The sequence below is a fragment of the Pteropus medius genome, unplaced genomic scaffold (assembly GCF_902729225.1).
Source record: "Pteropus medius unplaced genomic scaffold, Ma_sr-lr_union100, whole genome shotgun sequence".
NCBI classification, from domain to species: Eukaryota; Metazoa; Chordata; class Mammalia; order Chiroptera; family Pteropodidae; genus Pteropus; species Pteropus medius.
The window spans coordinates 17,793,487-17,820,615 of record NW_024344378.1 but is presented as its reverse complement, the minus strand read 5'-3'; the positions used below and the strand labels follow the sequence as shown (position 1 = coordinate 17,820,615).

The following is a 27,129-nucleotide window of genomic DNA, read 5'->3' as shown; positions in this document are numbered from 1 at the left end:
AAGGGGCCACTACTCAGAAGAAACTGTGCACCCCTGGCCTCAGAACCACCCGGGGTGTTCAAGACTGCAGACTCCGGGCCCCACCCACCCATCCACACCTGCTGAATCGGAGGCTCTGGGAGTAGGGCCCCAAATCTTCTGGCAATTCTCCTATGCACTGAAGTTTGCAAACCCCACTCAGCTAGATCAAGGGGCGCTGCTGTGGTCACTGGGATGGGAACCCTCTTCCTCCCACCCATGCACCTGTCCCATTGATTGCCAAACCACTTTTCTGAGAAATATATCTATTTCCTACAGCATGTAAGTGTGTGCCACACAAATGAGCACAAGATTGTCCCCCAACTAACTAACACTGTAGGGGCACCTTTTCCTCTGACTACCTTGTGCTGCCTGCCCCTGAAGGCAGGTGGTGCTTCTCCTGCCCAATTTCCCCCACAGGACTCAGGCCCTGACTACTGGGCCTTATTTGCCCTGCTTTCCTCTGCTGAGACCCCTGAGAGGAGGCTGCTCAGCTGGAATGGTGGCTCCTGGCCTGATTCAGCAGAATTAAAACCTGGGGGGAGGGGAGTCAAGCCCCAGAGTGTCTGATTCGGGAGCATGGGATTCCTGGAAGGCCCCAGCAATCTGTGTTTCTAGACATCTCCGTGGGTAAGGTGGGGTTGGGGAGCTGTGTAGTAACAGGCCCTCAGGCTGCCTCTTGGAGCTGGGGGAAATGCAAGCCCTGACACAGGCTACCTCAGGGGCCTTGTTCTGGGAGTCCCTGGAGCCCTGAGAAGAGGTGAAGGACAGTGCCACCCCTGAGATGTAGAACCCTGCTCGGTCTTGAAGCCTTCCCCCCAAAAGCCCAAGGTCTGCAGGCAGCTCTGCGATTCGTGGGTCTGACCACAGAGGGGAGATGGCCAGGGAGAGTGTGAGGTGGCGTCTCTGATACTCAGTGATTGCTTTAAACTGTCAACCCTGACTATTATTTAAGGTAAAAATCTCTATATTGTATTACCTTTAGGTCCTTGACTTCCCATGTCACCTAAAATCAGAAAGATAAAAAAATTGTGACTAGGTGAGAACCCAAGGGCTGTTCTCTCCTGGTATTTTAGACCAGCTGACAGCAGGTGAACTGCGCTTCGAGGTGAGTTGGGTGTGGAGTTTGTGTCACCTGGGCATGTGGCTGGGCCCCTCTTAGAGGATGGCTCAGGTCCTTTCCCATCCTATGATATTCTGACTATAAAGGCAATTCTCAACCCTCCCAACAGATACCATAAGATCTTTCCACCACTCATCTTTCAAGTTGTAAAAAAAAGTTTTCTAATCCACCCGGAAAACCCGGCTCCAAGTACAGGAAATGAGAGCAGGGTAAGTATTCCGTCCACTGCCATACCTTTAGGGCCTGGGCTTCCTAGGAGATTGCCTGGAAGAGAAAACGAACACTGAATTAGGTGCACATCTGTGTGACACACGCACGAAGCAGGTTGCCGTGGTAGATTGGGAAGAGACCCAGGCTAGGACTAGCAACCAGATTCTAAAATGTGCTGGTTGTGTGATCTCGGGCAAGTCTCTCCAGGTCTCCGTTTTCCCAACAGTAAAATGGGCTGATGCTACTGGTCCTCCCCGCCTCCCTCTCTCCCAGGACTGTGGAGAAGGCTGAGTGCAGAGGGAGCGAGAGAGTCCTGTGGGCGGGCACCGCTCCACACACAGGCGAAGGAGCAGGAAGTGGTGGCCTCACCGTTTTCTTGCTCTCTCATCAGCTTGTCCCTCACGAACAGCCAGAGGACCTCCTGACCGTGGCCATCCAGATCAGACTTCCCCAGGCCCTCGCCCGGCCCGGGCGCTGCGCCCTGCAGCCAGTCCTTGCTGCCCCTCTCCGCCATCTTCTCATCGTACAGCTCCACCGAACTCCTGGTTCGTTCCAGCTCATCCACGCGAGCTTTCAGCTTCCTCACCTGCTCCGCTGAAACGGCAGGCAGACGGGCCGCGTCAGCCGGGGCACAGAGCCGGTGCCTTCCCAGCACAGACGCGCTCCTCACGGGAAGCCTGAAATGGGGGCTCTGGGGTCTGTGACAGCTTCTTCATGCCATCGGGGACATTTTGCCAGAATACTTACATGGAGGCAATCTGTTGTGGCTACCATTGGGATTAGCTACTGAAAATTGTCACCGAGCCTTAAAGAAACCTGGCCCAGGGGTCAGTCTTCTCATCTGGGATGGTGACAGAGCTGGCTCTCACTCCGCCTGGGAGCTGGTGTGTGAGCCAACAGAGCGTGGAGGGCGAAAAGGCAACAAGAAGGGATGGCCTGACCACTGAGTGCGACCAGGTGCTCAGGGCACTTGCTGCGGGCAGAGGCCTGGGAACAAGGAGCTGCGTTAGAGTCTCGGTTCTCTCACTAGGTGGCTGTGGGACCTTGGCCATCTGCCTCCTGGAGTCAGTTTCCTCATCTGCAATAACAAGGGGTCTGCACTGCTGATGTAGGGTCCCTTAGCCCCGATGCTCGGGACACTAGTGATTGCTGTCCCTTGATTGGGCAGTGGAGTCCACAGCTCTGCCACCATTGCCACGTACCCAGGGCAATGAGGCCGAAGAGCAGCCCCAGGAGTAGCAGCCAGGTGAGCAGCAGGCCCAGCAACCATTTCCACCAGCTGCAGCAGGAGCCGCAGGGGCACCAGGACGGGGCTGCCCCCCACGGGCCCCCGCCAACACCGCTGCCAACACCGCTGCCAACACCGCTGCCAACACCGCTGCCAACACCGCCGCCTTTAATGCCACTGCCACCATTATGTCGGTCATAGCCGTGGATGTCTGTGGAAGAGAGGGGAAGGGGAACGTGAATGAAAATGGCTCTTGCCCTTTTCCCTCCAAATGCTCTGGCTTTTTTTTGATGACTTCCTTTGGGCCTAAGTAAACGTGAGTGGGCTTTCAGGTTCCTCTGCAGGATGAGGGAGGAATGAGGCCGGCTCCTGGAAAGAACACAGGGCTGTGGCTGGTGAAGAGCAGAAGTCTGACAATCCTGGGCTTGAGCTGTATGACCCCGAGAAGGCCACTTAACTTCTGTTTCCTTTTTTTTATCAAACATGGTTAAAAGATTACCTACTGCATAGGATCTTTGTTGAATAAAATAAGGCATGCCAAATCATTAACAGAGGATGTAGCATGCAGCGCTATGTTTAAAAATCTTGATAATGAATTCTGATCTGCCACAACCTCCTGCATTTTATTTAGAGGCTGAGACCTAAGGCGTTCCCATCTCCACGTCTCAGTATTCACAGCTCTTTCTTTGTAATCCCCAGGTGCCTAGAATTAGACTCAGCACTTAAGGGATACACAGCAATTTTTTTTTTTTTTTTTGTAAAAAGGGTTTTTAGTATCTAAAATGGGATGATAACCTTCGATCTGCCTTTCTCACAAGGCTACAGGCACAGGCGTGAGGAAAGTGTAGAGGGCTGGAGATATGTGTGGTCTCAGTCACCCAGAAGCCTGTGTATGTGTGGGGGGTGGTAAGACAACAGTAGCCCTGTTGTGTTGTTCCTGCCACGTGGGGAGACCCTGGACCTGGGGGAGGTGGAGGGTGACTCGCAGTGTGTGTTGGGGGAAGCTGTGAGCAATGTTTCCTGAACTGAGTTTCTTTTGCAGCCCACTCTGTCCCCCAGCCTGTGCCCTTAGCCACCCTCTACCCTGCTCCCTTCGAGCCTTCAGGGACACTCTTTAGAGTTGGGTGGCTCAGGGGTACACTGGCTCCAGCCTAGGGAGCCTTGTCTGTTCCATCACCATAACTAGCTCGATGGGCTCCTGTCCCCATGGGACCACCTTCTCACCTACCTGCTGAGGTGGCCTTGCCTTTTGTGGACACAGTCTTCACATCTCCTGAAAGACAAACACCGAGAACACACTTTTTGACCTGAGCTTTTAAGCGCGAGGAGACCACAAGACAGCCTGTGTGTAGATTTTGGGCTGGGCTTTAGGTAGACATCCTGCCCCCTCTATCCCCCACCACCCAGGCACCTTGAAGAACAGCAAAATGCAGGAATATCTACTAACTCAGTCTTCACCGATCTGATATTTGCAATAATTACATTGATGCAGACGTGGCTTGGCAAACAATTAATGGTGGAATAAAGCAGTGTCATAACCCTCTCGTGGCCTGAAAACTTTAAAGCCCAAGACATATTCAGAGGACCATGGTAGGGGTGACCTTTGCTTTCAAACAATAAATGTACTTGTGAGAAATGACTCTTGATTTCTTGGTTAAGGGACTTTGAATACAGGTTCCTAATCTGGGGTGGAGGGAATGGGATAGCAAGGGTGGGCTTGGAGCAGGGTTGCTGGTGAGTCCCTGATGCTATTTGACCATCAAGTGTTTGTGGGCATGTGCGGAATTCTCTGGGAAAATTACAGCTTTCATCAGATTCTGAAAGGGTCTTTTGGCTCCACAGCCCCATCTCCACCCCTAGAATATAAGGAACCACTAATTTAGAAGACTTAGGATCAGGCCTTCTCAGGATTATAACTGCTTTCATTTGCATTTATCTAAAATATATTCTATGATGTAACTTTTCCCTTTTTTAATGATCTCCCTAAAATCAGTGATTTGGAGAGATTGTACAGGACCCAGAGCAGTGAAGAAATGTGCTTATCCAGGAGAAAATTCAGCTATTTGGGAAGAAAAAAATAAAGCTAGCAAGTGCCTTGCAAAATATTTTTCTGTTAGTTCTGAAAATTAAAGGAGGACAAGTAAGATGAGGAAAAAATATCACTGTGGACTTTAAACACGGAAGACTTATACTTCAATAATACGCATGCATGAATCAATTGGGAAACTTGTTAAAATGCAGCCCCTGACTCAGCAGGTCTGGCCTAAGGCCTGGGAGAATGCATTTCTGACATGCTCCCAGGTGCTGCCGTTGCTGCTGGTCCAGGGACCAGACTTCAAGTAGTGAGGTCTCAAAAGACAAATAAATAAATGAAATGTGGATTGGCCGAAGGCAAGGTAGACAGCGACCAAATTTGATCTTACCATTAGCTTCCAATAGTAGGCTGGTTTCGGAGGTGTAGGCAGCTTGCTTTTCCTTTTTCAGGGTGTCCTCTGAAAAAGAAGCTGTGCACAAAACCCATGATAATCTAGGATATTCTCTCCCCACTCCCCACCCCTGCCTCTCATCTTCTCCTGTTTAGGGAGGTAGTGGTTAGCCTGGTAGGAAAAGGACCCAGTTTTTCAGGGGTTAATCTCTCGATCTGTGCTAGTGGTTGGGAGTCTTGCTACTGTTGCCAAAGGCCCCTCTGGAAGCTCTTTTCCAGAATTTTCCTGGCTTGTCTGGAAAATTCTGGAAAAGACCTTGGGATACCCTATTTAGGAAGGCATTTTTCCTTTGAGTGGGAGGACTATGCTAGCGTTATGAAAACATCTCAAACTGTCTTGCTAGGACATTCGGTCTCCTCACTGTCTGCCTTTCTCCTGAAATCTGAGTCACATGGGCTCCTGCGTACTTGCAGCAATGCTGGCGGGGGAGGCAGTAAAGACCTTCCCGCTGTCCTTGGTCATGATCAGCAGCTCCATCTCCTTCTTGGCAGGCACATTATCTTTCTCCAGGATCAGGAATTTACAGTCTTTGTGCAAGACTGTTTCATCATTCTGGACACTCGTGGTACAGGCTGGAGAGGAAAGAAGTGGGTGAGGAGGAAGGAAAAGGTGTCAAGAGAAAGAAGAAGGAAGAAATGACCGGAAAAGAAGGAGCAAGAAGAGAAGAGTAGGGAGGAAGAGAGAGGTTAGCGGGTGTGTCTGAGGGTCTCCCGCTTCTTAGTAACTGTAGCTACTAAGAAGCAAACTGGGGATCAAAGACACCCTCCCCTCCTGGCTGGGCCTGGTGATGAGGAAGTTGGGTCGATGTCAGAATCACTGTATAGCTGGCGTATGTGGCTGCCTCTTGCCTGGACATTATAGGATCTTTTGTGAATGGGCAAAAAGTACCCCTTTGTCAGGCAGGCCCTTCTTTAATTAACTCGGTAGGTTCATTTCTATCCTTCAGGTCTCAAGTGCTAGTGTCTGGGGCGGAGGTACCATCTAACATACCTTCTCTACCACCTCATCTATTTCTTTCCTTCAAATTATCTTGTGTACTTTGTCTGCTTGTGTACTTTGCCTCTTCCATTGCAATTATCAGCCTGGCAAGGGCAGGAATCTCTCTTGCCTTGTTTACGTCTGTGCTCCAGGTGCTTAGAACAGTCTCATACAAAGCAGGTGTTCGCTAAGTATTTTCTGAATTAATGAATTGATGAATGGAAGGAAATACACTAGGATCAGAACAATGGAGGAAAGAGCCATGAGCCCAATTAGATAAATAAAGATTCTACAGAAAGTAAGGAGGGTGTGGCAGCTTTGAGCGGCTCCCTGGCTTTTGTGATAGATGACGCATAATAGGAGCAAGTCAGGGGCTTCCAGGCAAGGCTGGGGCCTGGGTGTAGGTGTCTGATCCTAGGCAGGTCTGGAGGGTGGAGTTTCTTGCCTCCCTTGGACAGGGAGGTCAAAGTAAGGTCAGGAGGATGCTCATCTCTACTAACTCCTGGAAATAACTGAGAGGCCATTGAGGTGAGTCCCATTTGCAGACCTTAGGCCACTAGTGGGTTATATTCTCTCTTCCATTGCAACTATCCCATACATCGTGTATCACTGTGTGGCAATTCTCCCTGTGCTGTCGCGTGCCCCTGGACACATCATACCCTGGGACAGCACTCACCAGAAGAGGTGGACACGCCAGTACTCACAACAGCAGGGTTGTGGGGTGCGTTTTTCTTCACACCATATGCTGCAAGAGAGGAACCACTGAGTAAATGGCACCAGTGTGGGAGGGCGGATCCATGCAACTTAGAAGCAGCTTGACCAGCCCTAGCAGACAGGTAGCCTCCCCAGGTGAGTGGATGGCAATAATAATGAATAATAATAATGAATAACAAAATGAAGAATAATGAATAATGAAATCAACTCTCTCCAGCCGTGGAGGCAGCAGTGAGAGTTTAGATGGAACTTTCTTAGTATAATTCTCATCCTTCTAGGACCGTCCAAAGGCCTCCTCCTCCATGAAGTTCTCCTAGACCCTCCCACATCACCTTCCCTTCCCAACTCCAACAGCCCTAATATCTGCTATGTACAACTTGATTCATGTTGTCTTATGGGATTTTCCGATCGTTTCATGTGCATTAGACTTTCAACTTAAAAGTAAGCAACTGAACAGTATAGTAAGTTGAAGGCCAGGGCTGAGGCTCATACTTCTTCTGTTCCCCCGCCCCCAGGTTTGCACAGAGGGTACACGGTAACATCAGCCAGCTGACTGATTTACGGTGACAGTAGGCTGTCAGGGACAGCAGTGAGACATGGGGATATACAGGTGATACCCCACAGCGATGCTCCTCTGAGGTTTCACTTATGTCTGAGCCAACAGATGATGGAGGTTCGGATCTCTGGGGGGGGGGGGGGGGATATTTTGGGAAAGGTTGATTGATTTTTAGTGACATTTCAGTCCTTCTGATCCCGTTGTTGTAAAGGGGTATTGTGAGTTATCGCTGCAAAGAGACATTACTTCCCAGCCCCTAGGCTCCAAACCTCAGCTACTGACCTGTGGAGGTGGTGGCCGCGCCATGGGACAGGGCAGAGGAGCTGGGGCCCAGATTGTTCTGCATGCCAAACACTGTGCAAGGAATTGAAGGCAGGTGAGCACAGGTGCGTAGAGGAGGGCCCTCAGCTTTAAGCGGTCCCCTGCCCCGGGAACCCCCAAACCATTTTCATGATATATGCCTTTGCATATGACAGAGATTCCCAAACTTTCTCAGTTTTCCCATTCTAAATGACAGCCATTTTTTTTAACGCCCCACCTCCCCACTCTGGGCCAAAAGTTACTAACAGTTCCATTTCTTGAGTAGTTAGAGCCACACAACTTAATAGTAGTAGTTCACACAGAGTCTGGCAGATATCTCTATCTCTAAACATTTTTAAATATCCTAGGGATCCTGTTCCCTGTGGCACCCTGGGGTGTCTTGGTACACAGTGTGGGAACTGTGTGCGTAGGATAAGGACGCAGGGGGCCAAGAAGCACTGACTTGGCAGAGCCCTTGTTTTCTCTTGAACTCTACTCCTGACTCAAACACATAAAGCTCCCCTGACCCCCATTATGATTTCAAAGGCCGGTTGTTTGTTTTTAACAATGTGCAGAGGCTCCTTCCTCCCCCAATTAGCAGCTTTTCTTATTCCATCCCATCTAGTGTTTGGGGTGCAAGGTCTGTGGATCCAATATCCTCAGTCAGGACTTTGCAAAACAGAATAACAAAGGCAGAAGAAATAAAGCATGAACCAAGTGTCTTCTGGGTTTGGTGAAATGCTAGTCAATGGGAGGTGCTGAAAATCACAATGCTAAATCTGCATTTGCAGATATGCCAGCCAAGTAAATAAGGAAGGCCCACATCATTATATTTATTAGTCATGCTACTGCAGGGAGAAGGCAGATTCCTTTAAAAAAAGATGTGGCTGCTAAGTTACTTACATACAGGCTATTGCAATGTATGTGGACATAGAGTGAATAAATTTGAGCCTCTAATGAACTGTAAATGTATGAAAAGATCTGAAGTAAGAGCCTTCTAACTTGATGCTTTTCATTTGAACTGTCCTAAGCTAAGCCTCACTTAGTTCCTTTGCTTCCACTTCTCTACCTCTCAGAGAAAATAAAGGGACCAGCGCAGAATGAGTATGTGAGGTCTCTGGCCCCTCCCCCATCAGACCTCTCTCCCTTAGGGACCCAGATGTCTCTCTGATTGAGGGCAGGCTCTGTGCCTGCTAACACAGCCCCTTGGCTGCAGCCTCTACATTGGTTTGTGTGCGGGAATGTCCTCACACTCTTGGGCAAAAAGGACATCTATCCCCTTTTCCTCATCCCAATTTTTTTTTTTTGAGCAAACCATCTAGAAAAGGCAATTAAAGCTGGGAGTACTGACCTGAGGAGGAGGTGCTGATTCCAGGGTGCAGAGTTGGGGAGCAGGATGCCATGTTGTTTGGAACCCCAAAGACTGCAGGGAAGGGGGAAGGCTGGTAAGAGGCACATCTGACCCCGAACAGCGTGGAAGCTCCAGAAGAAACGCCAGGGTTGCATTTTTATATCTTTTAAATTTCTGTTTTAGGAAATCTTAGGCTCTTGCCTTGCAGCAGACAACCATACATTAGTTCTGGTGTGCCTTAGATGCTACCCAAGGGGTAATCATAGGTTGGTCAGGCCTCGAGTGGACACTGGCTTCAGCCAAAGCCCCACTTGTTAGTGACCATTTTATAGAAAAGGCACTTGAAGCCCAGAGAAGATAAACGACTTGCTCAACGTCACAAAATATATCCACATGTTCTTTCCTGTTACGGATACATGGAGTAATACAGTCCTTTTGATAGAAGACTCCTCCTGAAGAAACATGCTAGAGATTGAATTGAATTGAAGTTCCATTGGAAAAGCCTTGGGATATGTAGCCATTTTGGCCACAGAAAGCATCTCTAGGCAGCCTTATGGGTCATTCATCTCCAGGTAAAAGTGTAGAGGGTTCAAAGGTGGAGGGGAACATGCACTGCGCCTCACGTACCTGAGCCTGTAGAATAGGCATTGGTGTTGAGGAGGGACGAGCTTTGGGTTGTCACATTGTTGCGATAAGTTCCCATGGAGGACCCCACCGGCAAGGTGGAAGACCACATGTGGGAGGGAAGGTGGGCATCCAGGATAGTTGTGTCGTAGGTGCCGGACACTGGAGACAGACAGACAGACAGACAGACACATACACACCAGTGAGAGACAAATCAGTATTCTGTGCTGGGATGACCCAGTTGGCTTGGTTTGCTGGGACTTTCCTAGTTTAGCCCTGAAGGTCCTCGTCACAGGACTCCCTCGGTTTCGGGTAAACCGGGGCCACTGGCCATTCCACTTCCCTCTGAAACCTTGGAGTTGGTGCAAACTTTATCTCTGGGATTAGCAATTCTCGCGGCCTCTTGGTAAAATGTGGAGTGGGTAACTTTGGCTCTGGGGTTCGCCCATTTCTCCTTCTAAGCTCTTCTCCCCACCTCTTGGTGCGCTGTCCCCACCAATGTCCTCACTGTCTGTTGCTGACTCCACCTTCAAAGAAGCGGCGAATGAGGCCTCACAGTGAATCCTGACAGAATTCCAGGCACAGGGCACACACAGGTAGGAAGCCCTCACTTCCCAGCCGCACCCCGAGGATGACAGCCTTCTCTGGATAAACTCTCCTTAAACATTCCTACATGCCAACTAGACCCAAGGGGCACTCTGCCTCTAAGAGGAGTTTTTGGTGCCTCTTCAATTGAAGCCAATTCTGCCTATTCCTTATATGAGAGGGAGCTAGTTACACAGGTCATAAAGTACGCAGAAGTTTCAGCTTCGTATTAAAAAACAAAAGGAAGATTATAATCTCAAGGGCTTTTCTTTTCAGTGTCGAATGACAGGAAAGCTTCACATCCTCGCAGGACTGGCTTCTTTCCTCATGTCCCTCCAAGCATCTTCCTATTCCTCTTTCTTCCTCCCACAGAATCTACGTTGTACTTTGTAGGCACGTGATACATGAGTGTTGAATGACACTCATCCAACCTGGCTACGATCTCTTAGGTTATCTGACCTCCCCCAAGGGCCCTCACCTCCACGAGGGTATGACTGTGTCTGCTTTGTTCATTGCCTTTCCTCAGTACCTGGTGATTGGCATAGAAGAGGCACAGCTTCGTAAAGTACGCACAGTACTTCTGCGTACTTTATGACCTGTGCCAATAATAAACATTCATCGAATGAATGAATGAATGAATGACTGAATGAATGACTGAATGAATACACTACAACTTTCCCCAGTTTTCTTCATTCGGGGAATCTGGCCAGCAGATTTTGGCCATCTCCTGGGAGAGAATCTCTAGGATCTAGAGCTCAAAAGACAGGAGTAAGAAAGGCACAGCAAACATTTTCATGCTTCACGAGGCGAATGCTCAGTGCTTTGCCACAGCCTGAAAGGCTTGCCAGTGGCGTATGATTGAATTTCTGGGCCAGAGCAAATGTGACGCCTTGTTCCCTTCCTTCCACGGCAGCCCGGGCTGCAGGGCTCACCTGACTGGGAGCTCGCCGTCACCGTTTTGGTCTCCATGGTGCCTTTCTTGGGGATGGGGAGCGTGTTGGAGGAATTCCGGGTGGGACTCACGCTTGCTGATCGGCTCCCCTTGAGCAAACGTTTAACGTCATCCAATTCCGTCCCTGTAAGAGAATCCCCACGTTTTCCAGTGGGCCCAGGATGCTTTCCTGAGTCCAACTGCAGTGGGAGTCACATTTATGGCATTGTGAATAGTAGGGAGGATGGCATCTGCTTCACACTCTGGGACATTTTTGGTTAGCCTTATAATTTTTGCATTTTGTCAATTTATAGCACTTATCAACCTGGCACTTTGTAATATTAATGGCCTCGTAAATATAGTACCTCTACAAGGAGGTCAAAGTCATCAGTAGCTACTTCCTAATTACACCTCCTCAGACACCACGGGATGATGATTCCGTAGCTGGAAGACACTGTCATCCTGGATCAAGGGAAATTTACACCTAGGGCAGTTAGAGAACCAGACCTCTTGAAACAAATGGTTCAACAGTGACTTCAGCCCCTGTACAGACTGCCTCAGGTGTTAGGTCCCTGACCTTGTAATCTCTGAAGTGTCATAAGTAATTTTTGGCCCATAACTCCTAAACATTATGCTGCTTTCATGTGAGTTAATTCCAAGTTCGTCTGGATGAGATTTCTTATAGCAAGGTAATCTAGTGGAGCAGGCTCTCTGACTTACTCAGCTTCTTACCCCTACACCTAGCCCAGTGTCCCTCTCACAGAAGACCCTTAGACTGAGTCATCGTGTGCATGTGCACACACAAGTAGCCCTGGGTTTCTGGATCCTTTTCAGCAAGACAGAAACCACTTACATCGGGTCGATGGGGACGCACTCTGCAGTCGAACTCGGATTTCACTCTCTGTACAGGGAAGAGATGGAGAGGTCTGTGAATGAAGGGGTTTGGGTCACAGTGCCTGACACGGAGCTGTGTGAGCAGTGGGTAAATCTTTGGGCTGCTCCGAGATGTCTGTGTCCCGGGAACAGGAAACCTAGGTGTACCCAGGATGAGTGCTGCTTAAAAAAGCAATGTCCCCTCCCTACATCACATCCCAGCCTACCCACTGCACACCTCCCAGGTAGAAACCCCAGGCCAAGCAGGTAGCTCCATCATAGTCGTCAATGACCAACCCCTTTCCCGACTGCCGGTACCAAGCTTCTCTCCGGCCTCCAGAGTCTCTCAAGCATTAGTGAAAGAATTCTAAAACCTGTACTATTTACTTGCCATTCTGGCCTCCTCAGAAGTGGAAGGGGCAGGAAGTGGGTCGTTTAACATTCTTAGTTTCAGATGGAGAACTGGCATCTTTCAAGGATTGGCCTAAAGTTCTGGGTGGTTGGTTTGTTCCTAACTTTCAAGTTACTGGAGCAATAAAGCCTATGGGAAGTCTGGGCTGGTGGTGGAGAACTCCCGGAGCCTGTGAAGAATTCTGCCTTTTGCACGGCCCTGATGTGTGTACGATGCTGGCGTGTGCGTGGCACTGACACCTGCTGCCACCCTCACCAGATTCATCAAGAGCAGCTTTCCCAAGGACCAGAGTTCCCTCCTGTAGCCTTCTCCACGGGCAGGTGTGAGAAGTGCAAAACTGTCACAGAGCCCTTGTGCTATTTTTGCTCAAGGGCTTTTGCTCAGTTTTTGACACACAAAGGCCATTACAGCACATCTTGTTAAAGTCAACCAGGAGACCAGAAGAGAAACGAGATGCAGCGTCAGCATCTTCAAACAATCCACAGCAGCAGAACCAACTCCTCCCCGGGTCATTACTATGTGTTTTCATTCCTGCCTCCTCGTTAGATTACCCTTCCCATCCTGGAGGAGCCAGCAAAAGATTCCCAGGATGCTGTAAGCTCAAGAGGGAAGAAATCGTGCCTGATTCATTCTTCTGTTCTCCTCCCGTTTCTTGCCTCAAGCCTGAACACACGTTAGATGCTCAGAAAATACCTCAGTGATAGAGCTCACCTCGTGTTTGGCTCCGTCCTCTGGTTGAAGAAGATGCTGAGAAAGAAAGAAAAGTCATTTTAGGCATATATAAGAGGTGGCCTGCTAAATATTTTTGACATGGAGGTAGCTCTATTTGCAGGACAGAGAGATCGTTTTCACAGTGTTTTTTTCCAGGTAGGAGTTTACATAGGTGGTGGATGCTTCATAAATGATGACCATATAATCAAAAGGCAGAGAAAGTTTTGCAAGGCCCCAGTGCATTTGGGGTGTTATCTAAATGAATGTTGTTAATTCATGCTCAAAGTGTTAAGTTAGCTAAGGTAACTCATTTGGGGGCATGATCCATGTGGACTGGCTGACTACACCCTGATCAAATGTATTGAAAGACTATTAGATCTTCCTTTAGTTTTTTTTTGTTAGATTGTCCTGGTTTTCCTGCTGCAGGCAAATAAATAAAATTATGGTCACTGTACAATGATCATATCATCCATTCGTGTGCACACTGAGTATCCAAGACCACAGACCAAAGACTTAAGACCAAATGAAGATGTAGCCTTGGGTTTCACTTGGCATAAAACATGCCCCACTGAAGCCTGCCATGGTGGAGCTGCTGGGGTGCTTGGCATTTGTGGGTTCTAACACTGCCCCCTGCCCTTTCTCTTCGCTGGGAGGTCTCTGTGCGTCCTGTGGAAGGAAAAATCCTACACTTGCTGCTTGGCCTTAGGGCTTATCTGTCCAAGCCTGAGCCTTGTATAAATAGCTTGTCATGTTAGTAGTGTCAGGAGCAAAGGCTTATGACAGCAAGTAAATGTGGTTGCCAGTCCCCTTAAAATGCTTCAGGGTAAAAAGCAAAACAAACAAACAAACAAACAACATCAACAACAGGTGAGCAGAGGTTAAACTCCTTTAGAAGAATTTGTTTCACTCATGACGTTCCCTGCCCACCTCACCCCATGCATTTTCCCAGTGCCTCCTTTGACCATTTCTTCAGAAAATGAGGACGTACCAAATTCCTTTCGAGGGTACTCTGGAGAAGAGTTGCCACTGGAACTCCCTGGAGAGAGAGAGGATAAGACATTTAGTACAGGCACATTATGCTTTATTGCACCTCTCAGCTGTTGCGTGTTTTTGTTTTGTTTTGTTTTTACAGATGGAAGGGAAGATCCTCCATCGGCAAAAAGATTATGACCAGCTTTATCGTGACACTCGCTTTATTGTGGTGGCCTGGAGATGAACTGGCAGAATCTCTGCGGCCTGCCTGTACCAATGGTCACTTAAGCCCAAACGGCAGCTGAGAGGGCGGGTGCTGCTGGGTCCCTCCTTTCTGCACCTCACATCCTGCATGTTCAAGAGGACGACAGGTGTTGTCCAGCAAGCTCTTGACTAAACCCAGCCAGGGCCTGTGGGACGTGGTTGTGGCTCTTTATTCTGGTTCCTGATTTACTTCGGTGAACAAAAGAAGGCAGGAGGTTTTATTTCCATTTTTGCTTTCCCTTCCTTGACTGCGTTGGCCCTATACCTTTTTTGTTACCGCAGTGCTGGTGCGGGCGACCTATCCCCTGTCAGCACTAGGGTGTCTCTGACCTTGTGAAGGTCATCCCGAGTGTGGACCCTGTTAGAATGAAGGTACTAGCTCCCATGCAGACCTAGCAGCAAAAACCACTTTAGTGACACCATCCTCCTCACATAGATTTGGGGCTCCCTGAGATCCCCCGATAGCTCTGGGTCTTAAATCATTTACTGGGATACCCATCCCTTAATCCTGCTTCTCCATCACCAGTATCCTCCATCACCTGTTTGCTGCCTGGCTTGCCCGTTTTCCACCAGGAACACTAGTAACCTCAGGAGCAGAACCCAAATGCCTCCCTCCTGCCTCCTTCCCAACGCTGAGCACTTTCGATGAGGCCTCCTGTTCCTGGCCTCCCCGCTCCCCTCGAAGACTTCTTCTCCGTGTCCTCTAGCTTCTTTTCTCTTTCTTCCACCAACTTTTTCTTTGCTCCCTTCTGCTTTGTATATTCTCTTCCCCAGCCGACTCCTTCAGTTTTCCACTTTCTACCAGCATCTCTTGGTGCATGACTCCAAAAGGGATGTCCTGTCTAGATGTCTCCCTGAGCTCAAGTTCTATGAGTCCCCCTTCTTGCTCGGTACCCCCACCCAAAAGCCATGCCAGTGGCTCTACTTCACGACCAAATAACTGAACTTATCTGCCTGGGGGCTCCACCTGGGCTCCGTGCTGCAAATGTTGGTGCCACCATGAACCCAACCACCTGTGTGTGAAATCTTAGCGGAATGGCTGACTCCTTTTTCTCCCGTTAAGATTAAAAAAATAAATGGGGACCAGCTTTGAAAATCCCCTGAGCAGACAAAACCAATTTCATCATTCAAACAAAGCTTAATTTAACATATTTTGCAAGACTAATTTAACCTGGGTCACTTCCTGCTTATGCCTCTGAAAATCATAAGCAAAACTTAAACTGTTTCCCTAGGTTGATATGAAGTAACCACCGACCAATTCCTATCACTTAAGACAATTCTAATAATATAACCAATCACTATGAAGCATAAACAGTCACTGTTTCCTCATTGCATAAGCTGCTTTGTAACAATATGCCCCAGAGCCTCACTCCATGTTCGGTTCGAGTGCTCCCAGCCTGCAAACTGCCTTTTTGGTGTGTGCACAATAAACTTTTACTAATTATTACTTCAGTGATGCCTTGGTTTTATACTTCTGTTATTTCTGATCTTCTGACACTCCCTTTCTCCCAACATTTAATCAATTGTCAAACCTATCAATTCTACCTCTGCAGTACCTCTCACTCCAGCTGCTTCTCTCCTCTCCCGCTGCAAGTCCCACCCTAATCCTGGCCACGTTTTCCCTTCCCTGGACTATTGAGCGTGGTCTAATGTGTCACCATATTCGGCCCCTTGCCTCTCTCTTCTTGCATGTAGCTAGTCCTGGGTCTCAAATATGATTGACTGTTTTGTTCAAAATCTCTGTGGCTTCTCGTTGCATGCAGAATAAATTTCAAACACCTGAGCCAGCACCAAATCGGAGTCCCTTAAGCCCGCTTCACATAAGCACCACTGCTGCTTACTACTGAAGCCTGACTCTCCTTCCCGTCTTTGCTGTGCTGCTGCTCCTGCAACCCTGAACGCCCCATCTCTCCACCTCCAGGTATCAAAATCTTACATGACACAAAGGCCCAGTTCAGATGCCACCTCCCCTGTAGAGTTTTCCCTGGAGACTTAGCTGGAAATGATAATCCCCTTCTACTTTGCATTATTGTTTTTATCTGTTGTCTTGACTTGCCTATTAGACTATAGGTTCCTTGAAGACAAGATCCATGTCTGATTCATTTAAGAGTCCATCAAAGCATTCTGCAAGGTTAAAACATGGTAGCTATTTGAAATAATACCAGTTGAAAAAGTGACTAAGGATGAATGAAAGAATGAATGAAGGGGTGGGTAGGTTAACAAAATTGCCAACTAATATCAGTCCATAAAAGAAATGAAGAATGGAGAGAAAGGTGAGGGGGCAGATACAGGTGAATACAGGTGCCAATACTTCAGTCTTCAAGGATGAGTGAAGTTACATAGGGAAGAGAGTGGTTCTCTTTCAAATCCGTGAGACTGATACCTTCGTATGTTCCATGGCGGCTGATGTGAGTTTTCCTTTCAAAGGTTGAACCCGGTGAGTTGGGCAAAGTGGAGGCAGGTGAATGAGCCCTCCTATAGCTAGAGGTGGAGGCGTTGCCTCGTGTGCTTCCACCTACAAGCAGGGAAAAGCGTCAGTCCTCACAGCACATCAGCAGGTTGACATCTAGTTATGTTCACTAAGTCTACCCAGGCTGTTCATAAGAAAAGAAGGCCCTGTGGAGGGGCCGGAGGAGGTCAGTACTGGCGGAGCCTAGTACTGGAGGAGCCCACCTCAGCATCCCACGACTGCTTAGAAATGGTGGAATTGCTCCTGCCCTTCCTTCCCAAGCTGACCACTGGAAGGCAGGGAGGTCCCTTGACGCACATGGCTACAGGGCATAGACAATGGAGGGGCTTCGGTGGAACTTTTCTTAAGGGCCTGGGCTTTAATCGTAGATCACTGCTGGAGAGACTAAAACAATTTGATGTGGAAGGTTCCAAAACGGATAAAGGCAGGCGCTTCTCTTGGTCATCCTGGCCATTTGCCTGTCTTAGGTCTCTTTAGTGTCGCTTCGAGATTTTTTAAATGGCTTTATGGGTTATGTATGTGCTGTTTTTTTTTTCTTCCTTGCCTTCTTTTGTTTTGTTTCGGTGAGAGAGATACCATGAAAGAGGGTTTCATGGGGAACAATAGGCCTGTGTTGGATGCTTGCCCAGTGAAAAAGCAGCCTCCTCCCTATGAAGCCTCCGTAATTAATTATTGTTATTTATAGTGGGGACTTAATGAAAATTGAGCCCATTGTAAGCAGGCATCAGATGCAGATGCCTTTGCTGGGTTGCATGTACTTTACATAGCTCTTTGGGGCATTTGGAATGGATGACAAATAGTTTTGTCCTCTCTTTGCTGGATTCTCTCTCCCTGTCCATCTGCTCTTTCCCCGTCCCCTCCCACTAGCAGGCACTTACTTGAGTTTATGTAGCCGCTGCTACCATGTGTCAGGCTCTGTTTCTCCAGCCGGCTCCCTCCACCAAGAGAGCCTGTTTTAGCATAGCCGTTGCTGGTCCCCCCTTCTGCAGAAACGAGAAACAGGTGACAATTTATGGATGGAGCCAGCCCAGAGGGTCCTCTCATCCCTCGCCTCGTGGAAGCCTTCCCTGGCTTCTCAACCATGACCCTCTTGGTTTGGGATCCTTTTCCCTTCTATACCGCACAATGCAAACTGCCATACTCTTGTTTTGTTTGTGTCCAATATAAATATCAAGAGCAAACGTTCCACCCGATTTAAAAGGAACATCTTCTGGGGGGAGCCTAGCAAGTTGCTTATTAGAAAAATTTAAACATTAGAAAAGATAGCAAGGGGTGAAAAGCATCTTGAGGGCAGCACCTAGGTTGGGTTTGCTTTTTTCAAATGCCCGGTCAGTGCCCCTGACATGGCAGTCCCAAGAAGTGTTGGAGGGATAAGTGACAGCTCTGCGTGGCTGGTGTTCTGCTTGGCTGCTCATCATGCTCCGATCTCTAGTGCTGATGGGTGGGATTTTCACACACACCGCCCCTGTCCATGTGCCAGGCTTCCTGGGAGGTGCAGGGGTAACTTGAGGGCTCAGGTCTCTATCATAGAATCCACTAAACATGAGGAAAGAGTGGGCTCAAACAGAAGCCTGACTGGCTGTTCCTTGCTCCACCCCAAGCTCAGGTTGGATAGGATTTCTCATATTTTAGTGTCCAGATCAGGCAAATCTACAGAGATAGAAAGTAGATTTGTGGCATTCAGGGGCTGGGGAGAGGGGAAGGAGAATGGAGAGTGACTTCTAATGGCCATGATGTTTCTTTCCGATGTGATAAAAATGTTCCAAAATTAGATTATTACAATGGCTGCATAACTCTGTAAATATACTAACAATTATTGAATCACATACTTCAAACTGGTGGATTTTATGGTATATAAATTAATGTCAATATGACTGTAAAAAAAAAAGATTTCAGATATTTTGGATTTGCTCAGCTGAAGCATGAATGCCTCTGGGAAAGGTTACATGCAGAGCCCTTCACACATGACTTACTGAGCAGAAAGCTCTCCAGGTAGTTACTTACTTGGCGGTAAGGATGTAAGTCTTGTAGTTACTGTTTCGGAGATAACTAGAAAAAGAAAAAGAAAAGATGAGATCTTATGTAATGCACTAAAGTCTCTGTGTTTTGGCAAGGTCTAATGTCTTTCATAGGCTCAGCACATCAAATTGGGTTCAACAGAGATTTTTGTATACTTGTGCCTCAAAGTATGTGATCTGCCCCACTACACACGAAAATATGTTCAATAACAATGGGGCTTAATGTACCAAGAAAATAAGTTTATATCCCTTTGAAACCAAAAGTAGGTAGCTACCCATTGATTTGAAAATTGGTTTTCTTGGTGTCAATATTACTCATTTAAAAATTAGATCCAATCTAGGCCCAGATTTACCTTTGAAGAAGGAGCAGGCCCCCAAGTCATGCTCAAATGTCTCAGGTCACACTCTTTTTTTTGTACTGTCCCTTCCAAATGGTCACCCAGTCCAGATGGGGCCAGTGCATCATCTTGGCTGTTTCTATTGTGAAGTGGATAATTACCTTGTACTTTTTTAAAAAATGAATTTGGGGGTATCTTGAAGATATCATAATTCATTCTAAAATCTTCAGGACCATCCCTGAGTGTGAGTAGGTATAGGAAAGAAGGGGGTCGGCAAGTCACATTTGGTGCTTGGCGAAATTAGGGATAAATGAACATCAAAGACACAGATGAAATGCCAGTCTCTTTGCCTCCTAAAATTGAGCTTCACTAGACTCCAAATGGTGATGAGCCTACAGAGGTCATAAGAGCTTTGGCAGTTTTTAAAGCACCAGTTAGAAGAAAGACCGCTTGTCTTCCTGAGTCACCCTCTCTTCTTCAGCAGCATGGGGAAGTGGGTAGAGCCTCCAAACCACAGTGGGGCCAGTTTCATACTCTGATCACGCCCGCCTCTGTTACCTCCCTCTGTGCTAGACATAAAGGCACACCTAACTCCTTGCAGTCACAGGTCTTTAAATGCTCTTCGTGTGTGTGTGCATGCCCAGGCCTATGTGTATGTGTGGTGCGCATGCGCACAGGCATCTGACTAAGAGGGACGAAAGGAGAAAAGGATGGAAGAAGATGGTGCAGGATTGTTCTGTGCCACTTTAAGCTGTGTTGCTCACAACCGCTCCACTCCACACCAGTCTCACTACAAAGCCCCCTTGCTCCTTCCTTCTTTAAACTGCATTTTCCTAATGAGCTTTGCTGTCCTAGCAGAAATGTGGGGTTATGAATGCAGCAGAAACAGCCTTCCATACATAAAAGGAAATGGTTTTTCAGACTAAAATGGCAGCTTGATTTGAATAACGGCCCTGAGCTTTCACTAAAATCTTTCAATGTATGGACATGTGGGATTCTTTGACACATAAAAATAAATTATTTCTTAACTTAAAGTTCCAAGTCTGTGGAGCCAGAATTTTTTTTATTGGAGATATATGGAAGTCACAGGATAAGTGAAAGAGTTAGAGCTGCTCAGGGAACAGTTTAAATGTCTTTGAAGTTATCATTCGGGCAGTTTCGCAAAAGAAATAAGTCTGTTTCCAGTTTTCACAGTAGATTGCAACTGTGACATTAGAGTTATTCCAACTTCGTTGCTTCAATAATGGGGATATTATTCTTTTGAATTTCTGTTGCCCTGTATTCCTAAATAAGGAAATGGTTAAATACACTATGATGAATTCATTCAATAGAATATTATGCAACCATTAAAAATGTTGGTTATAGGTTCTACACATCAAAAGGACAGTTTCATCTTCAAAGAAAAAGCAGAGCATATTTTGATTATAAGTATCTTAAAATAAAAATCAACAAAAGGCATATCATGAGAAGGAATAAAAATCTGTTTAGGAACATGTTTAAAATGATATTGTTTTCAAAAAAGACAAAAATATCCCAAGAAAAACTAAAAACTAAAAACAAAACAAAACAAAAAACATTATACAATAGAAACGATACAGAAATGGTTATTTACTCTTTCCAAATTTTTATTACTTTTGTAATGACATATATCTCATGCTCTTACTTCTTTCAGTGACATCGGTGCCATCTCTTTTGTTTTTCTTGGTTACATCCATACCATAGCCACCTGTGGAAAAAGCCAGAAACCATGAATGGCCATGTCTCTTACCATCACTTTTCCTAAAGAAAGGTTCTCAAACTGAGAACCTAAAACCTGATTTCTAGAATTCAAAGAACAATTATTTAATGTGCATAGTTTTTACATGTGTCATTCCCACTTCTTGTATGAATTATAATAGAGAGTAATTTATTAGTCCCACTTTGGATTCTATTCCTTGTACTGAGATCTCGTTTTTCAAGATCTAACTGAGCAGGCTGCCCCCTGCTGGGCATTAAAGGGCTTACATAGAAGATGTGCTCTGACCTTGACTAGAAAACGATATTATTTGCCAAATAGCTGAAGGATATCCGTCAAAGCACTTAGTGCTTTCAGCTAACTTGTAATCTTCAAGGTGCTATGTGGAGCTCTATGAATATAAGACATTTATGCTTTATTATTTAGAATTCGGGTGTGGAAGTGATGTTTGGTGGGTTGAAAGTAAGATAAAAATCATTATAATGGTCATACTTGCATGGAACTTTACACTTTTCACCATGTGAAACTTGCTCTTTTAAACAAACTGGCTCTACTATGCTTCTTTGTAGACATAAATAGGAAAAATATATTTATTTTTTATTTTTCTTTTTAGGTGAGGCAAACCTTGGTTGACCTCACAGATTGCAAGGACCTTGTCAGCTTACAATCCCTTATTTTTAATTTTTTACACCTACAGCACCTGGTCTTCTTAGGTGGTTTCCCATCCAAGTACTAGCCAGACCCAACGCTGCTTAGCTTCCAAGATCAGACTTGGGCTTGTTCAGAGTAGAATGGCCATAGAGGGAAAAATATATTTAAAAATATGTGTAAAATCTATTGAAATATGTAGGATAATAGCTATTTGTACATTAGCTACATTCTCCCTTCACTCTGCTTCTGGAAAAGAAAATCACTGAGATCTTGTCCACTGGGTGACTGAGGCAGGGCTGACATGAAAGGGTGGGCTGGGGTGGGGTTCAGACCTAAACATGCAGGAGAGCACAGCAAGGATCTCGTCTCAACTGGGCTCTTTCAGCTGTAGGTCCCAGTCTCAGGTTCTGGAAGGACTTGAAATCTGGCTTTCCCTTTGTTTCTCTTCTCCCACCCCCAAATCTCCCCTTCCTCCCAGTTTATTTTTTGGATGAAGTTCAAATTGGATTCTAGAATTCTGGGGCAAGCCACTTCTGCCCAAGATGCCTCTCGCTTGAAGATCTCTCACTGCAAGCTATTTTTTGCCTGCCTGGTGACTTTAGTGCTTAATCCCCATCATACTTTTAGGGGCTCACTAAAATATTTTAATTTCTTTTTAAAATCAGAAGGAAAAATGGACACCATCCAACCTGGATTTTTCCAATGAAGTTATTAAACATATATATATATGTTAAAAACATATATATAAAACATATATATATATATATGTTTATAAAACATATATATATATATGTTTTTCCAATGAAGTTATAAAACATATATAATATAAAACTTTTTTTTTTTTTTTAATGGAGGAAGGGGTTCCAAAGGCAAATGTGTCTAAGGCCATGAAAGTCATAATGCGGTCCCTGAGTAACTTCCGCACTGAAAACCAGGGCCACATGAGACCAGCCAGTCAATTACCTGGTAGAATCAACCAAGATGAGCACAGTTAGCCTCAGGGCCCGGTCAAAAGTGCCAACTTCTTGCTCATCCGAGTTTCTTAAATGCAGCTCTAGGCAAGGAATGAGGCATCACAGAAAATCTCCTAGCTGGACCAGAGAAACCACAGGTCTTTTGCAGGTACGTCCCAGAGCCAAGAGGAGGGGCTCCATAAACAGTTTAACAAGGGATTCCAGCCTCATCGCAAGGCCAAACCTGGCCTGTGATTCTGTCTGCATTCCAGCAATAACCTGTATGACTTATGTCATGCCAACCTATATGCAACCAACACCCTCTCTGAAATCCTTTGTTTAAGCATTAATTGCCTTTGGTACCTCTGAAGTTCCTCTCCATTTTTTTTTTTTTAAATAAATTGGTCATTAGTTGTGAACCAGGAGGAATTTTGGAAATTAATTGTTTAAACGCACCTGGCTGCTGATTGGGGCGCCACCTAGGATGGCACCTGAATTGATATGAAATATCCCAAAAGGAACTGTTTATAAACAATCTATGGAAACTTTTATTTCCCACAAATTATTGCTTGTTTTGATCTTTTAATGAAAGTTGCTGCCAACAGCTATAAATCTGGGATTGGCTGGCTTTATTCCACTTATAGCCATCAAGGCAGACTGATAACAGCTCCCTTTGGTGAGAGTCTCAGAGTCCAAGCAGCAAGACTGGCATGTGTTTTCTTGTTCTTTCTATACTCAGAAAAATAACAGACATTTCTTGGTCCCTCCAACTTTTCCTTAAGTCCTAATGATGGAGCCTTGAGATCTGCAGCAAAAAGCTAAGGGTTCCCCAAGTTCCAGAAGGCACAGAGGGACAGCTTGCTAGGAAATCAAATGCCCTCCTCCAGGGCCTGGGGGGGTTCTCACTGGCAAGTACCCTGAAATAGAACATGCCCAAGGTGGGTGCAGGTAGCCTCTCTTTCAGGCTGAAGCGCCTCAAATGGCTATGTTCCATGGCCATACGGAATGATGTAGGGCCTGAAATGCACAGGACTGAGCTCCGCTGACTTGGCCAAAGCCCTTTTCCAGACCGATAGTCTGAACTGGCGGGAGTGTGTTGGGAGACGAATTCCTTTAAACCAAATGTAAGAGAAAATTTTCTGTGAGTGAGTTATCAAATGGAAAATGAGGGATTGAGGCGCAGACCTTGATTGGGATCATCCCATGGGACCTACAGTATTTCCACAAGACTTTCTTTTTAAGTATTTTAAGTGCTGGTAGTTTTAGAAAGTGTAACTAACATAAGGGAAAGGAAATTGCATGCCCAGGCACGAGGCTGATTTTCTCCTTCTCAGCCATGTTCACTGGCACGTTCTCCTCCAAAAACACTACCTAATGGAATGGAAGTGCGGTCAAGTAGCATAATTTTTAATTTCTTGGATGTTTGGGCCACTTCATTAGAACTAAGGATGAGAAAGTCACTCAAGTTCTCAATTCAAAAGTATGCTAATTTCCATCCATAGTTCTAAGTGGCTGCTTCATGGTTATTTCATAGTTAGTGCTCTGTTGAAAATGTTAAAAATGATCCCATGTCATTTTCTGATGCAGGAAAACACAATTCAAAATCATTTTTCTACTTTCATGAGTTGCTTTTTTCTTTCCACTTCATTTAAGTGATGTCACAATCACCTAAAACTATTTTGATAATGATGTGGTGTAACACACACACAAGCAAGGTCGACTGGCTATTAGCAATCCTAAACAATGGCATTGACCTTATCTTATTCTAAGATAAGATATCATATCTTATTCGTGAAACACTTGGTCATTGATACTAAGGAGGGAATGGAGAGGCTGAGTGTTTTTCTCCCTATTTTCTATTGTAGGAATAAATACTCGGCTAAAGAATCGCAAGTATTTTTACAGCTCCTATTACTTTCAATTTCTTTAAATTTTAAAACAAAATGACAAGGAAATGGCCAAAGTGTGAGAAAGCCATCCATTAGCTATTCATTTGTAAACACAGAAGAACCAAGAAGTTTGACAGGTGGGAAAACCAATGCCCTGGGGTTGACCGCCCCAGAAGCTTTTGTCTCTACCCCAGCAATAGGTTTGTCCTCTTGCTACATTTGGCATCCTCCATTTTTATAGCTTGGGGGAGAGGGAGCTTGGGCACTAGCTTTGTGATTATGCCGCTTGTTTAGCACCATGTTTGGTTAAATCCTACTTCTCTTAGTAACAACAATGAGCCAAACCACCGAGACACTGATTTCTTTCTGTCAGGCATTATCTAAGAATGTGGTTAGCTCTTAGGTCGGGTTGGTTTCGCCAGAATGCAAAGTTTCAATCTAAGCTTGAATCAGGATCATTTGTTTTAATTTTCCTCCTGTGAATTCTGCTCAGATTTGTGCGGGTGTTTTGAAGGGGCGGAGAGTAAAGTAGGCCCCTTCTGATTTCTCCAAAGGGGCCTAGATGGCCGCTCTCATTTAGTTCTAACTTAGATCTGTACCTAAACCCTGAGAGAGAGCAGACAGGGGTGGGAAGGAACAATTCTGCTTTTCAAATAAAAGTCTTTTCAAAATCTCACTACCTTTCATGGACATAACAAATCCAACTATTAGGCTCCTGATTAATTGCTTCTCAAAAGAAATGATGTGCCAGAGGCTTTGCCTATATTTTGAGAAGTAAAGTAGTAATTTATCAGTTAGCCAGTTAATGTGGGTCTGTAAGACACCTCTGTTGGTAATTTTCACCCCAAAATGATTGTGAGGGGCCCAAATTGGCCAGTTAAAGTGTGCACATAGACAAAATTTTCTTTCTTTTTTATTTTTCTTGGTTCTAAATTTGACTCAGGAAATTCCTAGATTAATTATATCATTTCAGATATTTCACTTTAATTTAGATTAGTGAAGTAGTAATTTTAGGGTGTGATAAACAACAGTGTTCGCCCAGAGCCTTGAGCTTAACCAGAACCTGCCAGCACAGAGGCCTGGGCAGCTCTCAGTGCTCAGGGGTTGCTTCTAGAAGGCCCCACTTACCTATACTTTAACTTCACCTCTGTGTTGCTGTCTGGTGTCAAAGGGAGAAAGGGAAATAGAGGTCAGGGGGAGAGCGAGATAAAATGAGAGAGAGAGACAGAGAGAGAGAAATTGAGATGGAGAGGGAAGAAATTATAAAGTCTTATCCTATTCTAAATAAAGCAACATAAGCCATTTTATAATACTGAAAATAATACAAACAAATCTGGCCTCTAGAGCCTACTTTATCTTAACTGGCCTTTTTTCTTCCCTTTACCACTGATGAATCTTTCTCACTATTCCTTTAAAAGACTTACCCTAAGCAGAATGCATAAACCAGAGTAATCAATTATGATCAGTTAATCATTTCAACCAGAACATTTGAAAGTCAACAACTTTATCTTATTTCCTTCAACAAACATTCGAGTTCTAAATGCCAAACCTCAAATCAAAGTCTCAGGAGAAGTGGGGAGAAAGGTCAAGTTTGTCTTGTTACTTACCTAGTCTGAGATTTTGAAGGAATGGGAAACAACTTTGACTTAATCCCCCCTGTCTCTTCCCCTGACGTTTTCTTCTAGACGTTTGCAGTTCCCACTTTTTTTATCCAGACCCAGCCAAGGTGTGTTAAAGCTGACTGATCTTTCAAAAATGTTCACTTTTCCTTCTCTCCCCCTTGTTTCTTTCAGTTCTTTGCTTCCAGACAAGTCCTGACAAAGATGTGCCGGGGTTTAGGCGTTACTCCGCCCTTCCAATGATCTGACACTTGCTGAATTAAAAAAAAAAAAATCTGCCTCCAGGAATCAAACTTTATAGGAAGCAGAAAGTTTCTCCTACTAGGTTAGGTGGATTAACCATTCACGAGCCCATAAGGAGAGAGGAACAAAGGTTCAGAAGAAAGGACATTTCCTTTTATTACTTCTCCTTAACTTCTCTAGCCAGAAATCTGCCACGACTTGGTTTTCCCCTTCCCCACTGCCACGGCCTAACCAACATCCCAATGTGCATGATTTAAGGCACTGGTGGTTCAGTGGTAGAATTCTCGCCTGCCCATGCGCATGATTTGTGGTGTAGCTCAGGACGTGGGGGTCAAGATGCTATGGGTGTGGTCGAGGTGCCTGAGCCCTAGAAAAACTGAAGTTGGCAGGATTTATGTTCGAGAACTTTTCCCCCTCTTTCTCCCATTCTGACCCCAGCCAGGTCAAGTCCACCTTGAGGAAATAGTGGGTGAACTAATTCAAAATAGATATTAATGACTGAAAATGTGGAAGAATTGGTGTCATAGGGATTCATTATTTAAATGAGGTAGCCAGATATAGTAATGCAGACTCCAAAGAGTGACATGTTTGTGACAGAATTTTAGGCATGTAGCCACCTAAATAATGGAGAGAGAGATACTCTTGGAGAGGGTTAAGGACTTTCTTGCCCCTTGAATCAGCAACCACATAGTCTCCACACACATGTGTGGACTCCCAGAGGCATTCCACAGGACAATTAGACTTCCCGAGATAGTCAATTTCCACCAGCCTACATAATTCTCATGAATACCTGGAGAGCATGTGGCTTTCCAGGACCCCAAAAGACTAGCTTAAGAGTTGGTGTAGGTAATATGGGAAAGTTTGAACTTGGGACCGA

The 27,129-nt window shown here is 45.8% G+C and overlaps 1 protein-coding gene across 1 annotated transcript in view; it reads right to left on the bottom strand.

Annotated features, from left to right (window-relative positions):
- The window catches only part of COL17A1 (collagen type XVII alpha 1 chain), a 48,699-nt gene extending 22,409 nt beyond the window's left edge, over positions 1 to 26,290 (bottom strand). The window contains exons 1-20 of the mRNA XM_039871280.1: positions 25,998 to 26,290; positions 20,826 to 20,888; positions 18,811 to 18,855; positions 17,685 to 17,789; positions 16,720 to 16,851; positions 14,089 to 14,136; positions 13,101 to 13,136; positions 11,958 to 12,005; positions 11,106 to 11,249; positions 9,592 to 9,750; positions 8,965 to 9,036; positions 7,596 to 7,667; positions 6,720 to 6,788; positions 5,473 to 5,637; positions 5,003 to 5,083; positions 3,808 to 3,852; positions 2,554 to 2,790; positions 1,721 to 1,945; positions 1,376 to 1,405; positions 998 to 1,024 (exon numbers count right to left, since the gene is read on the bottom strand). Of these exons, the coding sequence (XP_039727214.1) occupies positions 998 to 1,024; positions 1,376 to 1,405; positions 1,721 to 1,945; positions 2,554 to 2,790; positions 3,808 to 3,852; positions 5,003 to 5,083; positions 5,473 to 5,637; positions 6,720 to 6,788; positions 7,596 to 7,667; positions 8,965 to 9,036; positions 9,592 to 9,750; positions 11,106 to 11,249; positions 11,958 to 12,005; positions 13,101 to 13,136; positions 14,089 to 14,136; positions 16,720 to 16,851; positions 17,685 to 17,789; positions 18,811 to 18,855; positions 20,826 to 20,877 (1,792 nt within the window). The 5' untranslated portion in view covers positions 20,878 to 20,888; positions 25,998 to 26,290. The remainder of the gene's footprint in view (positions 1 to 997; positions 1,025 to 1,375; positions 1,406 to 1,720; positions 1,946 to 2,553; positions 2,791 to 3,807; positions 3,853 to 5,002; positions 5,084 to 5,472; positions 5,638 to 6,719; positions 6,789 to 7,595; positions 7,668 to 8,964; positions 9,037 to 9,591; positions 9,751 to 11,105; positions 11,250 to 11,957; positions 12,006 to 13,100; positions 13,137 to 14,088; positions 14,137 to 16,719; positions 16,852 to 17,684; positions 17,790 to 18,810; positions 18,856 to 20,825; positions 20,889 to 25,997) is intronic.
- Positions 26,291 to 27,129: the final 839 nt, after the last annotated feature.